The sequence below is a fragment of the Felis catus genome, chromosome A2 (genome assembly GCF_018350175.1).
Source record: "Felis catus isolate Fca126 chromosome A2, F.catus_Fca126_mat1.0, whole genome shotgun sequence".
NCBI lineage: Eukaryota > Metazoa > Chordata > Mammalia > Carnivora > Felidae > Felis > Felis catus.
The window spans coordinates 140,561,803-140,576,263 of NC_058369.1; the positions used below are offsets into that span (position 1 = coordinate 140,561,803).

The window sequence follows — 14,461 nt, forward strand, 5'->3', positions numbered from 1 at the left end:
AAAAATTTTTACTACCTTGTATGAGAAATTCTTCCTGTATTATATACTCCCACGGTTTTTTCTGAAGTTAAAACTTTTCAAGAGTAGGGCCTTGATCTACTTATATAGGAAACTGATACCTTATTTTTCCTAAATGGGTAGCCAAAATGCCCTGGCTTTTTAAATTGGATGGTCTGTCTTTTTCCCACCAACTCCTGTTGTTACCCATTTCTTATGCCAAATTTCTATAAGTGCAGGCACATTCGTTTCTGGCCTCAATCACAGCCACCTTTTAAAAATCACTTTCTGCAAAACTGTTAAACTCTTTTAATTATTATAGCTTTTTAACAAGTTTTACAATCTGCATCTCAAGTCCTTCATCTTATATTTTTCTCAAACTTGTCTTGATTCCCCTATTGTTTTCCTTAGATTTGGAGTGTTTCATTGCTGTGTTGATTTCATTTTCAGTCTTTCTTAATTATCTTTTTGCATGCTGAAATTTATTTTCATATTTATCCTGAGGGGTAGTTCTTTTATCTTTGTTTATTTTTTCTATATTCATTATTCCTCATCCAGAAGCTTTACAGTTGCCTCCAGCAAGTCCTTAGCTTCCAATCTAGAATGTCTTATCTTGGCAGCCGGGGGTCCTGCCCTACCAGGACAATGCAAATCCAATCATCTAGCTGGATCCGGTAGCTTGAGTCAGGTGCTGAGTGGGAGGCTGCTTGTCTGCCTCCTATGAATGCTGCCACAGACAGTCTTCTGTCTTTTCCCCCCTCTCCCCACAGCTGCAAGAAAACTACTCTCTGGCACTTAGTTTGGCTCTTTGAACCTGACCTCAGGATGATGCGGGAGTATTTTGAACCATTAAGTTCTCACCTTTACTCCCCCCCGTTTGTTTGTCTTCCCCATTCTAGTCAATGGAAGCATGTGTTTGCTTTGGGTGTAGCGTGGAGAAGGGGTTGATGTAGAGGGATCCTAACTGTACAAACTTCATCTACACTGCGGATCATGAACTTTATAGACAGGAGAACTCATTTAAAAGGTGAAGACAGGGGCGCCTGGGTGGCTCAGTTGGTTAAGCGTCCGACTTCAGCTCAGGTCACGATCTCACGTCGGTGAGTTCGAGCCCCACGTCGGGCTCTGGGCTGATGGCTCAGAACCTGGAGCCTGCTTCCCATTCTGTGTCTCCCTCGCTCTCTGCCCCTCCCCCATTCATGCCCTGTCTCTGTCTCAAAAATAAATAAACGTTAAAAAAAATTAATAAAAAAAGGTGAAGACATCTGCCAGGTAAATGGACAAATGTGTTTTTCTGACCTATGAATAAGTAAAAGGATGGGAAAATAACACTTATGAATGTCCACTACATGCCAGATACAATATTTGGTGTTCCACTGACTTAATGTGCACCCAAATTCTTTGAGGTACATATTGTAATTCCAAGTTCAACTAGAGATTAGTGATCACATTGCTAGTACGTGGTAGAGCTGGGATTCAATCCAAGCGAAAATGCTACGAGAGCATATATTTTTTATTTATTGCTCTATTCCTGCACTGAAAGCAGTGCCTGGAACATACGAAGCACTCAGGAATATTCCTTGAATAGATGTTTTCTTCTCACAGTTTTTCTGTGTTCTCCCTACAGTTGTTTCTATTTATAGGGCTTGATCCTTCTAGAAAACTCTCAATCGCTATCTAAACATAGAATTCTTCAGCATTAGGAACTTCTTTACTTTGCCTTGTTTTCTTTTTTGTTTTCTCTCCCACTTGTCTGGCACCGGCTATCTTAACCCTCACCCCAGTGGGGGAATGTCTCTACATTTTTCCCGGAGCTCTCATCTCTCTTCCCAGTAAACGAGCATTGGAGCTAAAACTTTTCCTGCATAGGTTACTTCCTCACAGCCGACACTTTCATGCTTCCCCAGGCCCCATTTAACAACAACACAGTCGTGTCTTGTCTTAACCACCTCAACCCAGTGCAGCCAGGGTACCTGCTGCAGAGGTAGGAAGGCAAATGAAGCTATGACTAGACAATTTGGATAACGGTTTTCCTCCACAAATTCCGACTGTCAAATTGTCTTGGGAAATGTGGCTGATTATACTTAAAAATCACCTCGGTTCTCTTTTAAATTATATCTCCAGATGGAATTGGAATAAAAATTAGGCTTTAAAATATAGTTTCTTTTGCCCCTTCCCTCCTTTTTTAATGACACTCTGACTGGTATTAGGGAGCAATTCGGCTGATGAATTAGTACGTATGTGGGTATGATCTCTCAGCACAGCTGGAGAAAAGCAGGACCAATCACAGGCCTCACTCACTGCAATTGATTTTCTAAAGAGGACACAAAGCAATTAAGAAAGGAGAAAAATCATGCATTTTAAATCTGTCTGCTACAAGAAAAACACTATTATTATTTCACAGAGCCTGTAAAGGGCTTTGCGTGGTTTGTGATACACCTACCTTTTCTGACGCAGTGATTTCTCAAGACTCAATCCATACTAATTGCAAGGCTTACCATGACTAGAAATATTCTCATGTTGGAAGATAAAGAGTAAGGAGGAGCTCAACTACACAGTCAAGGGAAAAAACCAGCATTTCTTGTTTTTAGCCCAAATGGACAGCGGGGAAAGGCAACTGGTGGCGCCACTAGGCCAATTACTGGGGAATGATTAACTCCTACTTTTCATTTCACCTCTGCAACTAATTAGCAATGTAGATATACAGTCCTCACACGCCACCCACACGGGGGAACTGGAAATGACCACAGAGTCCACCTCGTTCTCCGACCTGAGAACGCATTAGAGGGCGATCAGAATGCAGTCTGTGAATTGACAGCTTCAGAATCATGAGGAGTCTGTTAAGCGTGCAGTGTCTTGTACTTCACGTACAGAGGTTGTGATTTGAAACAAGTAGCTCAGGTGAATCTGAGGCAGCTGATCCACAGATCACATTTAAAACTCTTTTAAGAGTCTTGTTCATTTTACAGATGAGGAAATGGGCCAGGGGCAGCACGACAGAGTCACTTGGGAAGTTTCTCAGAATGTGCAAGATAAGTCAGGGCAGCTGAGGCTATGCTGTGGCAAAGTCCTTAAATCTCAGCAGCGTAAAACAATCAGAGTCTAAGGCTTGCTCACACTATTTGTCCATCATGGGTCATGATTACCCTGCAATCCGGGCAGCGGGAGGCCTCATATCAACTTATGCTTTTGTACTCGAAAACCCAGAAAACGATGGAGTAAGGCCAACTGTGCACAAGCTTTTAAAGATCTGATATAAATACTATTAAAGAAGCAATATCCTTGATGGACTTGGGAGTCAGAGAGACTTGTGTTTACATCTTCTTACTCCCTTTATAGCCTGTGTGACTTTGGGCAAATTGCTTCACCTCTTTTAGTCTCTGTTTGTTCGTCTATAAACTGGGTGTGATACTGAGTATTTCTAATGGCTGCTATGAGGTTTATAGCGGATGTTGATACTGATCATCATTATCAAACTAGGTATAAAAATGTACCACGGAAGGAAAAAAACTTACTCCAGCGTTCTTGTTCTGTCCCTCTGCCATCCTTGTCACTCTATTTGAAGTCCCTTCCTTCGATCATCTTCTTTCTCCTGCATCCTGTCTTTTCTCCAAGATCTGGATTAAGTCTCCACATCCTTCTACTACTAGACATCATCACTCTCATTCAGCATAGTTATCAACTATCTACTATGTGACTGGCACTATGTTTGATGCCAGAGAAAACAGAAATTAAACAGTATGCTCCATGCTTTTGAGGTATTTAGAGTGTACAGGAGGAGGCAATGATAAAAGCAAAGTGGAACACGTACTATAACACAGGCTGAAGTATCCAAGATGCATCGAGAGCATTGAGGATGATTCCCAGTTTGTATCACTGCCTGATCTGCTTCCTCAAAAACGACAGAGCAAGAGGAGAGAGCATTTCAGGACAAGGGTACAGCATGTGCAAAGACAGAGAGGCAAGAATAGCCACGAATAGTCAATAGTAATCTAGGGACTGCAAATAGTGAAATACTGCTAACATGTAAAACATGAATGTGGGAGACAGGTACTTGGGTTCTGGGAGAGGGTTGTTAGGACAAATCAATGGCAAAACCTTGAATATCCATCAGTGTATACATGCTTTGTTTAGATATTTGTTTCCCCCGTAAGCAAAAGGGAATCACTGAACAACTTTGACCAGGGATACAACAGGACCTGGTTGGCATTTAAAAAACAGTGCTCTGGTAGGAGACATTGGGAAAAAGACTAAAAATGGTCCATGGGAAAGAGATATGGGACAGCCTAAAGAAAGCAGTGCCAGCAGGGAGATGAAGAAGCAGACGGGAGGGGGGATTTAGGAAGGGAGGCAACAGGGGGCCTGGGTGGCTCAGTCGGTTAAGTGTCTGACTTTGGCTCAGGTCATGATCTGGTTCGAGCCCTGTGTCGGGCTCTGTGCTGACAGCTCAGAGCCTGGAGCCTGCTTCAGATTCTGTGTCTCCCTCTCTCTCTGCCCCTCCTCTGCTCGTTCTCTGTCTTTCTCTGTCTCTCAAAAATAAATAAACATTTAAAAAATTATGAAAAAAAAAAAAAAAGGAAGTGACACAATGTAGACTGATGATTTGAAGCACCTGAGATGACACACAGGTTTCTGACCTGGGAATGGGGTGAAGGCTAGCAGGTTCTGGGAGACAAAGAAAACAGAAGGAGCAGCAGGTGGTGGACAAGCGGGACTGTGTGTGATTGAGGACATGGGGGTGGGGGTGGGGCTGGAGGAGGATGAATCCCCAGAGATCCATCTGCCTTTTAATTACATGTCTAGACACAAATTATTTGTTTAAATCATTTGGCGTGTATTTATATACAACCTTAAATTTGTGGTTAATGTTTGCCACAGTGTATACTGACTTTTCAAAAACTGTGCAGGCTTCTTGAAAGCAGAAACATTAATTTAAACTTATGTTTACATACCACAGTTCACTTAGCACAACACATTGGGCTTAGCAAGGTCTCATAAAATATTCATGAAAAAATATGTATCAAATTTGGATTTCCTCGTTTTGTTCATCTACCACATTACTATTAGCATGACTTCTGCCTTTTTTTTTTCTTGCCCTACATCATTTTGATGCTCTTTTGTGACTGAAGTGCTTACTTTCTTGGAGTTTACAGCATTTCCCCCCATATCTGAAGTCCCTACTATGCTTTAAACCAACATTTAGAACAATATCAATTATTTCTATTGAAATGCCTGTTTGACTTGTCCCTTTCAAAGTTCAGTATGTTTTCTTGGAGTTTTTCCCCTTTGCTCTTCTTTCACTTGTAATCATTTTAAATTCTCTCCCCTCCGTTTTCGTTTTCTCTGTCAGAATTTCCTCCTTCTGGTACATCCTTTATCACTTACAAGGTTACATTTCTCTACAAGCATGATATTTTCCTGTTTTGTTTTTGTTTTAGATTTGGCACCATAAGTCTGTCATTTGTATCATTTCTTCTATTTATTATAATTTCTATTATAACTTTGAAACTCAGGACATATCAGATGAATATATTGGGAGGGAAATGCAGGTAGCACATGACAGTGCAGATATAGAGCTGCCCTTAATGCCATAGTCCCTCCCTCCATAACCCATGTCGTGACTGCGCACTAATGCTCTGCTGTGTTGACGCTGCCATTCTCTTTTCTCTCCAAGTCTCTCTTGGTGTAAAATATTTTGCAGAGAGATCCTGGAGTATCTGAGAGATAATTAAAATCTGGTTTCGGTTTTAGAACCAATTAACTAGGACATGCTGCTCAGTTTCTGTGTGGCTGTTTCCCCTCTCTTTATCTCAAAAAGGGGTTCTAATTAGGGATAAACCAGGGATAAGCCAGACCGAGTGAGATACGACTGGAAGAAATGCACTCTATACACAGAAAATATTATTGCTCAATTTTCTCCTCTTACTGCTCCTCAAAAAACCCTGGCCTTCTTCTTATCTTTTTGTATTATTAATAGAAAATCAAAGAAAAACCAAGAATTGGAAAAATGAGTAAGGGAATAGTAGAGGGTACTGAGAAAAGTAAAAATTAACAAGATGCTAAAAACAGTAATAAAAGAACACAATTGCACAGAGGATATCACTGAAACTATGGCATATGGCCTACGCCAATTTTAACTTTTTGTCAGGCAATATTTAAGAAAGTTCCTTTCCAAATTGAGAAAAATTCAGTGCAATTATTAATTTCATTCAAATATTTACATAATTATGAATTATATTCCAGGCTTGTTTTGTTGATCACTAGCTACTCACTGGAGAAGGACTAAGACTACCTTCATGTTTCTATCATAATTAAAAACTGATGTTTCATTGTAAAGCAATAGGAAATTGTGATTCCTTTAGTAAAGTGACATTTATCCCAATGTATTAGGAGTATAATTATTACCATTGTGGAAGCTGTAAGAATACAGATATTCAGTTGCGGTTGAGATCACAGCTCTGGAGTCAGACAGATGTTGACTGGAAACATCTATATAGCCACATTTTGGTAATCTGTTTACTCGTTTCTGTCTCTGTTTCTAATCTGCAGAACTGGACTAATAATAATACCTAATTCATAAGGATTAAATTTGAGCTTCTGTTTGACTTATGCCCATGAGCATAGTCTCCTTTGCTATGAAATATTTCCATGAAAACATTGAAAAACACAGTCTTAAAATTTCTTCCAACTAGAAGATCTTAAGATGCCAATCGAATGCCATGACTCATAATGAACATTTGGGTACAGGTGTGAAGGGAAGGTACAGCATATGCTGACAAGCTGACATGACCAGCTTGTACAGCTGAAACTCTGGGACATTCAGCAAATGACACACATGTAAGACTGTTACTTTGGTTCTCATATGCCCATCTGCAGTAGTTAGAATCACTGCAATTTTCTAACTTGAAGACGTTGAATAGCAAGAGGTCAAGTGAGGAAATGGCTAAGATACACCCCTTCTGTATTTTGACCTTCTAAAGCATTATCACAAGGAGAAATGCCTGAGTTGTTGATAATGATCATCAAGCCACACTTTATATAACTATTCGAAATAGAGGGTAAATCTTCAAAAAATACAAAATACAGAAAAGACTAAAACATAATCAATGGGAAAGCATGAAGTCTGAGTTCCGACAGAATCTGTGTTTAAATCCAGTTTCCATAGCATCTATGTGACCTTTGTTGGGTCACATACTTTGTGCATCAGCTTCCCCAAGTGGAAAATGAGAATGATAGAACATATGTGACTGTCTTATAGGTTTGTAATGAAGGTTAAATGAGATAATTCAGATAAAGCGGCTGGCAGAATGCCTATAACAGAGACATGTTCTGCAAAGGGAATTCCTTCTCCTTCCCTTTGAATATTGTATTGCAAAACTACTAAGGGTCTCTAATTGTTAATGCCACATTTCTTTTTTTTTAATGTTTATTTTTGAGAGAGAGAGAGAGAGAGCGAGAGAGAGCATACACGAGCGTGGGAGGGGCAGAGAGGGAGACAGAGGATTCGAAGTGGGCTCTGAGCTCTCAGTGGGGCTTGAACCCATGAATCATGAGATCATGACCTGAGCTGAAGTTTGCTGCTTAACCTACTGAGCCACCCCTGTACATTTCTAAACTGTGATGGAATTAAGGTAAGGGTTAAGGCCAATCTATAGAAACAACTCAATAAGCAGTAGGAAAATGAAAAAAAAAAAATCAGTCAATAATTCATTGTTCTGACATTCACGCAGAATTATTGTATTTTTATAAAGCAAAATTGATTTTTTGTTTTGCTTGAATTCTTTAGTTGTTCTGTTACTGGCTGTTTAGAAGCATAGGGTTCTTCAGTTTGGTCATCCGAAAGTTACAATAAAGTGATTTGCATCCATGTCAAAATAGCCTCTACTTTAAGTTCATACCCTCCAATGCCCCATATTGTTTGAAAAAAAAGTTCTGCTTTCATTGTAAGCAACAGTTAAAATACTATTGAGTTTATTTAGCAGTTGATTGAATGATTAAATATGCATTTGAAGTAGCCAAAAATGAAATCATGCTATTGTACTAGGAAAAAAACCTCACATTAACACTGATTGAATTTTAACAAATGAGTTGATTAGTGGAAAAGGAAGGAGGAACACAGTTCATCAAATGCAACATGATGCCAGGTCCCTGGTTTCTCCACAGACCTAATGTACTCCTGTCATAGTGCCTTGAAAAAAAAAATTAATGACTGCATTTCTTAACAAGAATATACTTTCTGATTAATGAATCATGCACTGAAACCTCTGCTTTTTATTTAGTTAGTTGTTCTCCCTTTCAACAAATTTATATTCACTTCCTCTGAAAATTATGGAAGATAATCAAAGTGTCATGCACATGTATGTCAAAGGAGCAGCACAGATGATATATAGTCATAGCGTAAGTTTGTACTGACTAGCTTGATTTCTTATTTTCTCTGCCATAAGTAAGGATTTAGGCTGAAACTAATCCAGAAATATTAAAATATAGCAGGGGTCCAGGTATGAACCAGGATGTATTCATGATAGAATGGTAGAATTCAGCCAGGTCTGGGGGGCCCACAGGACCAGGGGAGTTTGAAAGAGGAGGCCATCATGCACACTAGACAGAGTAACAAGTCTTTGAAGGGGGTTCAGATAGAGCAGCATTCACATTAGAGTCCCATGTCTGTAACTGCCAGAGACTCGTATAGGAGTCCTCAGAAGTAGCTGATACGGGAAGCAGAAGGGGGGTGAGAGAAAGATTAATCAGACAAAATTTGAAAAACAAAACCAACTAAACCAAAGCAATGGGCAGGGCCTATTGTTTTCACTAGAAATTCTTTAAGGCTTTGAGGGTTCAGACAATGTTTGACCAAAAAGGGTGGGAGTCCTTCCCTTCCTCAACAGGGAATTGTGAGTCATGATTGTGGGGAGAGAGAGGCCCAGCCTGGGAGGCTGCTACAGCTGGATGGCTGTCCCCTGCATGAGGCAACAAGTAGCCAGGGGCAGTAGAGGCCAGTCCCTTCCCCAGCTTTATAGGCAGAGGAGACCTTGGTAGAATCAAAAAGGATTTTTCATTAGCTCACATGAATTTGCTTCAGAGATTCCTAGATCAGTGATAGGCTTTTGAGGGAGACTGAAAGATCCACCATATTATAATTACTGTGATTCTACTTCAACGTAGACTGGTAAAACCTTGATTAATATTTGTTAGAGAACATCAGAAAGCCATCATGGGGTGGTGGGAACTGCACCGGCTGTGGGTGAACACATTTAGGGAGACTCTTGCTGCCCTACTTACTGTGTGCCAGCCACTACTGATGAATGCTTATGCATTTAATCTTCACAACAAGCCTGTTACTCTCCCAGGCTTACATACAAGAAAACAGAAGCCCAGAGAAGTTAACTAATTTGCCCAAGTCACACAGCTTGTAAGTGGTATATCTGTGACCTAAAGCAGAGAGTTTAGCTCCAGTGATTGTCCCCTTACCAAGTAACACTCATTACGCTCACTAAATGCTTGCTGATTCAAATCATTTTACCACGGGATTAAAAATGTCTTGGGTTTATTGTTCTGGACTTTGACTACACGTAAAAGCAAACAGAAAAATGCTTGTAAGTACACCGAACTGAAATAAGATCTCAAATGATTGGAACATGGTACAATCATTTATTAAGTTTTCTAATTAACTGAGGAAAATTACATCATGCTTTCAACGTTTTCTCATTCCATAAGGAAACTAAATTTCCAGGAGGTTTAGTGGCCCACACTGAGCCATGGAGCTGACAAGTAAATTAGTCTGTGCTAGACCCTGGGGCTCCCGGTTATTCTTCTAGCTCTTTCCCCAGTATCCCAAAGCTGCCTGGCCTTGGGAGATGGGATCGTGCTAACCCAGGATCGCCCCTGGAGATTGATAACTAGAATGACAAGATCTCAAGGGTTGTGCTTCTTTTGTTCTTTGTCTCATCTGGTTAACCAGAAAGAGAACAATTCTGATTGAATATGTTATTTAATTATTCTAGTTAGTCACACTGAGGATCAACCAACTTTAACCATTAAAAAGGGGAAAAGTGGACAAAACACAATGTACGACCATCCTGACTTCAAACTCAGAGTGGCACCACCCATCCAGTTCTGAACCAGGCAATTACACAGAAACTATTAAAGGACAGCTAAATAAATCAGGAAATCCACCAGCCTATTCTCCAGGTTCACTTACCTTGGTGCGAAGGATGATTGGCAATGGCAGTAAAACCAACAGAGTGAAAACTACCAGGAAAAACTTACGATAAACTAGAACATAGCTGAGGACGTTCATTGTCCTGAGCAGACACATTTGATAGTGCTCTTCTCAAAATAAGGCAGGTGTTAAATAACCAACACAGATTAATATTTCTCCAGCCCATCATCATCATTTACTGCACTAGATGGTTGGTTCAACATGAGTTAAAATTAAATCTTGATTTTTTATTGTTTTACTGTCACAATTAACATGGAGAGAGAAGCCTGAGTGTTCGTAAGAAATCATATGCCACTTGCTGGTATGGATTTTGAAAGATACAACTGATTTTTCCCTATTTAATTTGTTCACATTAACTAGAACATTTATTGGCCATATCTAGGGAAGGCAAAATAGTGAGGTTTGTTGATGTTGCCCACAGTGAGGCCCCTCTGCCCCTTCGGATGTCCCCTGACTTCCGGGCTCCATATTTGGGTGGTGACTTGAGCAATCTCTATCGGATGCCCCCAGTGCCCTTTCTAAGAAAGTGCATTTTCAGTGTGTGAATTGAAATAGCGATTTCCAGCAGTAGGAATTTCAGTGTATGGCAGTGTGAAAGGTAAAGGTTTTGGTACAGATTTTTCTAGGGCTTCTCAGGTAATGTGTTGAGGCAGCCCTCTGCACTGCCTATGTGAAGTATGGCTCAGAGAAGAGCTCCTGACCTCTCTCATTTAGGAATTCTCTGCTCTCATTCAAAAGATAAATAACACTGCTTCTGATGTTGAGCAGCATTTTTCTCCCAATATCACACTCAGTTGCACAATGATTTATTCACTATTTGAAAGCAAAATTCTGTGTGTTTCTTGTACCCCATTGTCTCTTTTGATAGAAAACTAAAAGTTATCATAAAGCCTTATATAAGCCCTCCCCTGTTCCACTTTTTCATGACTAAGTTGACACTACTGGGCTGATTCTGACTAGATAATTAACGGGAAATCTTCCCAGAGATAAGTCATTGGGGCCATTCAAGGGGTGAGTGTGTGTGTGTGTGTGTGTGTGTGTGTAAGCACATGTGTGAAGATGGTGACTGTTCTCACAGTGATGTGGAGGATGTATTTCAAAACCGCTCAGGGCTAGGGACTCTGGTTTGTTTCTAATTGTGTTGTAAATTAATAATGTGATACACTTCAACTAAATAACTACTATGCACCTAGCCCTAGGTATAAACAGAACACATTTTTTTTATAATTTATAGTCAATTTCTCTTGGTATAAATAACCTTACTTTTATGTAGTCTATGGTTAGCATTTAGACCTTATTTCTAATTCCACACTAATGTAACTGCTTTCTTTTCCTATCAAAGAAGATAATTCTTTCACCAACGTTCGCCTTATTATTAACGTAGATGAGAAAGCACTTTTCCCTCTAAATGTCTAAATTTCTAAAGATACATCACAGATAGTGATTCAGGAAAATCAGCAGAGTGTACAGAAAAAAAGTCTCCAAACCAGAAAGGTACATTACTTCTTAAATTTCTCAGGTGAAAAAAAGAGAGGGTAATTACAAATAATAGTAATAAATAACGAGGAATAATAATAAGTGTTTTAAAGAAACACACTAAAGGAACACAATTACCCAAAACAGTTTCAATACTTCTTTTCTTTTTTTTCCTCTATGTAACACTGTGTACAGTTCATTGAATGTTTTTTAGGAAACCATTTCTGTTCTTAAATTTCCTTAGGCCACCTGGTGAGACCATTTGAGCCTCACTTTCTTATCTTAGAGAATTTTACTTTATGAGATGATACCAAAAATGAAAAGGCATTTGTGTGACATTTAACAGAAATGGGGGAACAGTGGCTCTCAAACCAGATGGAGACTGAAGGAAAAACTCTTGACATTTGTCAGTGCCTCCTTTCTATGCCTTATTTTCTCTATTCTGCTGCTCTTCTCACCAGACTAAGGCTTGTAAGACCCTCCTACTGTGGCCCGAGGCTCTAGCCAGCTCAGTCCTCTGTGTGTGCCCCTTATTACAAAACGGTTACACCTTTTCTTTATGTCCAGCCAATCTCTTCTTCCTCACTCTCACAGAGAGAAAAGATCTGACAGGATAATTAACACTAGGCATGAATGACTGATATGAGCTGCATACCTCTCTAAGAGTCACCAGAGAATGACACTCTTAATGGGAGACTTTGGGCCCCTTGGCAACATATCTTAGGGTGTCCTTCAAATCACATCACATGGTTAACCAGTTCTACCACTGCCAAAGTGCACCCCTTCTTTGTACAGAAAAACATAACTCTCCTAATATATCACAACTGTGCTATGTTTTACCTATCTGATCTAAAATGAATTATGCCAATGTATAATCATGGATTAATTCACTTAAAACATGTTCTTTACAAATGCAAAAATATTAGAAACATTATTCATTTATTTAAAGTTATTTACTATGTGCCAGGGAGTTTACATAACCACCTTGTTTAATCTTCAAAACTCAATACAAGGTATTGATATTGTAGGTATTGTTATAATTATTTCTCTTTTATTGATTTGGAAATTAAAATCCAAAGAGATGCAAAATGTCCCAGGTACTAAGTGATATAATAATGATTTAAATCCAGTTCTTTCTGGTTCCTAAGGCAATGATGTTTTCTTAACTATGTCATACGTCACCATAATGACTATTAATCTGAGACTAATACTAACCATCAGAACTAGAATTTGTATATAGACATGATTTGGTTGGCTTAGAAATTGTAACTATAAGGCTTGCTTTCTTTTTTATGTTCCTTGAGACTTATTATTGAACATAACATGTGAAACTCAGGTTCCAGCATGAAGAAAAGAAAGATTCTTTCTTTATATATTCTGATTACCTGCATAAAGAAGTTAGGTTGACTAGGATATGAAAGCTGCATAGACAGTCTATACGAGTGGAGCGGAAATGTGACTATCCTACATGCTTCTCTCAGGCTTGTTTTCTGGGTATATATTTCTTATCCTACATTTGCTCCCAAACTTGTGCTTTTCTTCAGGCTTTTCCCTCTTCCAAGAATATGCTTCCCTTCTCTAAATTTAAATCCCACCAATCCTTGAAGTGTGACTTGTAGCTTCATCTCCAGTCTGCTGCCTTCTATAAACCCATCCTGACAGTTCCTGACTTCCCATGCACCCACCCAAGAGCCTCACTGGCCAAACAACATCCAAACAATCTGGAGTGCTTGACAAAGGTAAAGATCCCTGCCCTGTTGGGTCAAAATGTGGCTGCATGTTTAGATGGCTCCCAACATAGCTTTCATGCACACTAATATTTGAGAATCACTGACTTAGTATCTGTAAGGTACATTTTGCCTGTAAGTAAACTGGCTTACCTGACTTACTATTTTTATTAATACATGTAAATCTTAAATCCTCAGTAAGATTGCAAACACTTTGAGTCCAGGGGACATTAATTTACTCCCCTTATGTCTCTAGCAAGCTGCTAGAGACAAGTGAATATTCTGTGAAAAGTTTCTCTAAACTTACCTACAGATATAGACAAGTGGGAACTGATTAGCCTCATTGCTGAGAGAGTATGGTTTCTAAGAGGAATTCTTCAATAGTGTATTAGGTCTGCAAAGAGACATGGCTTGTCCCATGGGGGAATATCTGCTGCATTGCAAATATACCCCAAAGTGTGCATACTCAGTATATACTTTGACTAGAAAAAAAAAGGTCAGAATGCTTTTACTATTGGTGAAAGCAGATAGGCACATTTGTATTTAAAACAAACAAACAAACAAACAAACAAACAAACAAACAAACAAACAAACAGGGGCACCTGGGTGGCTCAGTTGGTTAAGCGTCCAACTTCGGCTCAGGTCACGATCTCACAGTTTGTGGGTTCGAGCCCCGTGTCGGGCTCTGTGCTGACGGCTCGGAGCCTGGAGCCTGGAGCCTGCTTCGGATTCTGTGTCTCCCTCTCTCTCTGCCCCTCCCCTGCTCATGCTCTGTCTCTCTCTGTCTCAAAAATAAATAAAACATTAAAAAAAAAAAAAACACTGCGTTTGCTTCAATTATGTGCTCCTATTTTCATTCCTTGAATTTTTAGACTTCAAGGTGCATGCCAGTCTTAGTTGATTGCTATTGTTAGACAATTAAGTCAAGGAATGTAGGTCAGATTTTCTCCTTACAGTTCATTTGTTTCTAAGCCTCGACTAGTTCCTAATTTTGACACTCATTCATGGCGCATCTCCATTTATATATTCTGGTTACATTTAT

General features: G+C 39.5%; 1 protein-coding gene across 5 annotated transcripts in view; it reads right to left on the reverse strand.

The window, feature by feature from the left end:
- SLC13A1 (solute carrier family 13 member 1) overlaps window positions 1-11,919 on the reverse strand; it is a 142,699-nt gene extending 130,780 nt beyond the window's left edge. For 2 of the 5 annotated variants that reach the window (XM_019825748.2, XM_045052690.1), the window contains exon 1: window positions 10,196-10,599. In XM_019825748.2, the coding sequence (XP_019681307.2) occupies window positions 10,196-10,312 (117 nt within the window). In that variant the 5' untranslated portion in view covers window positions 10,313-10,599. Of the gene's footprint in view, window positions 1-10,195 lie in introns of all 5 variants that reach the window. The other 3 variants (XM_019825749.2, XR_006594479.1, XM_019825750.3) reach the window with 2 other exon arrangements.
- Window positions 11,920-14,461: the final 2,542 nt, after the last annotated feature.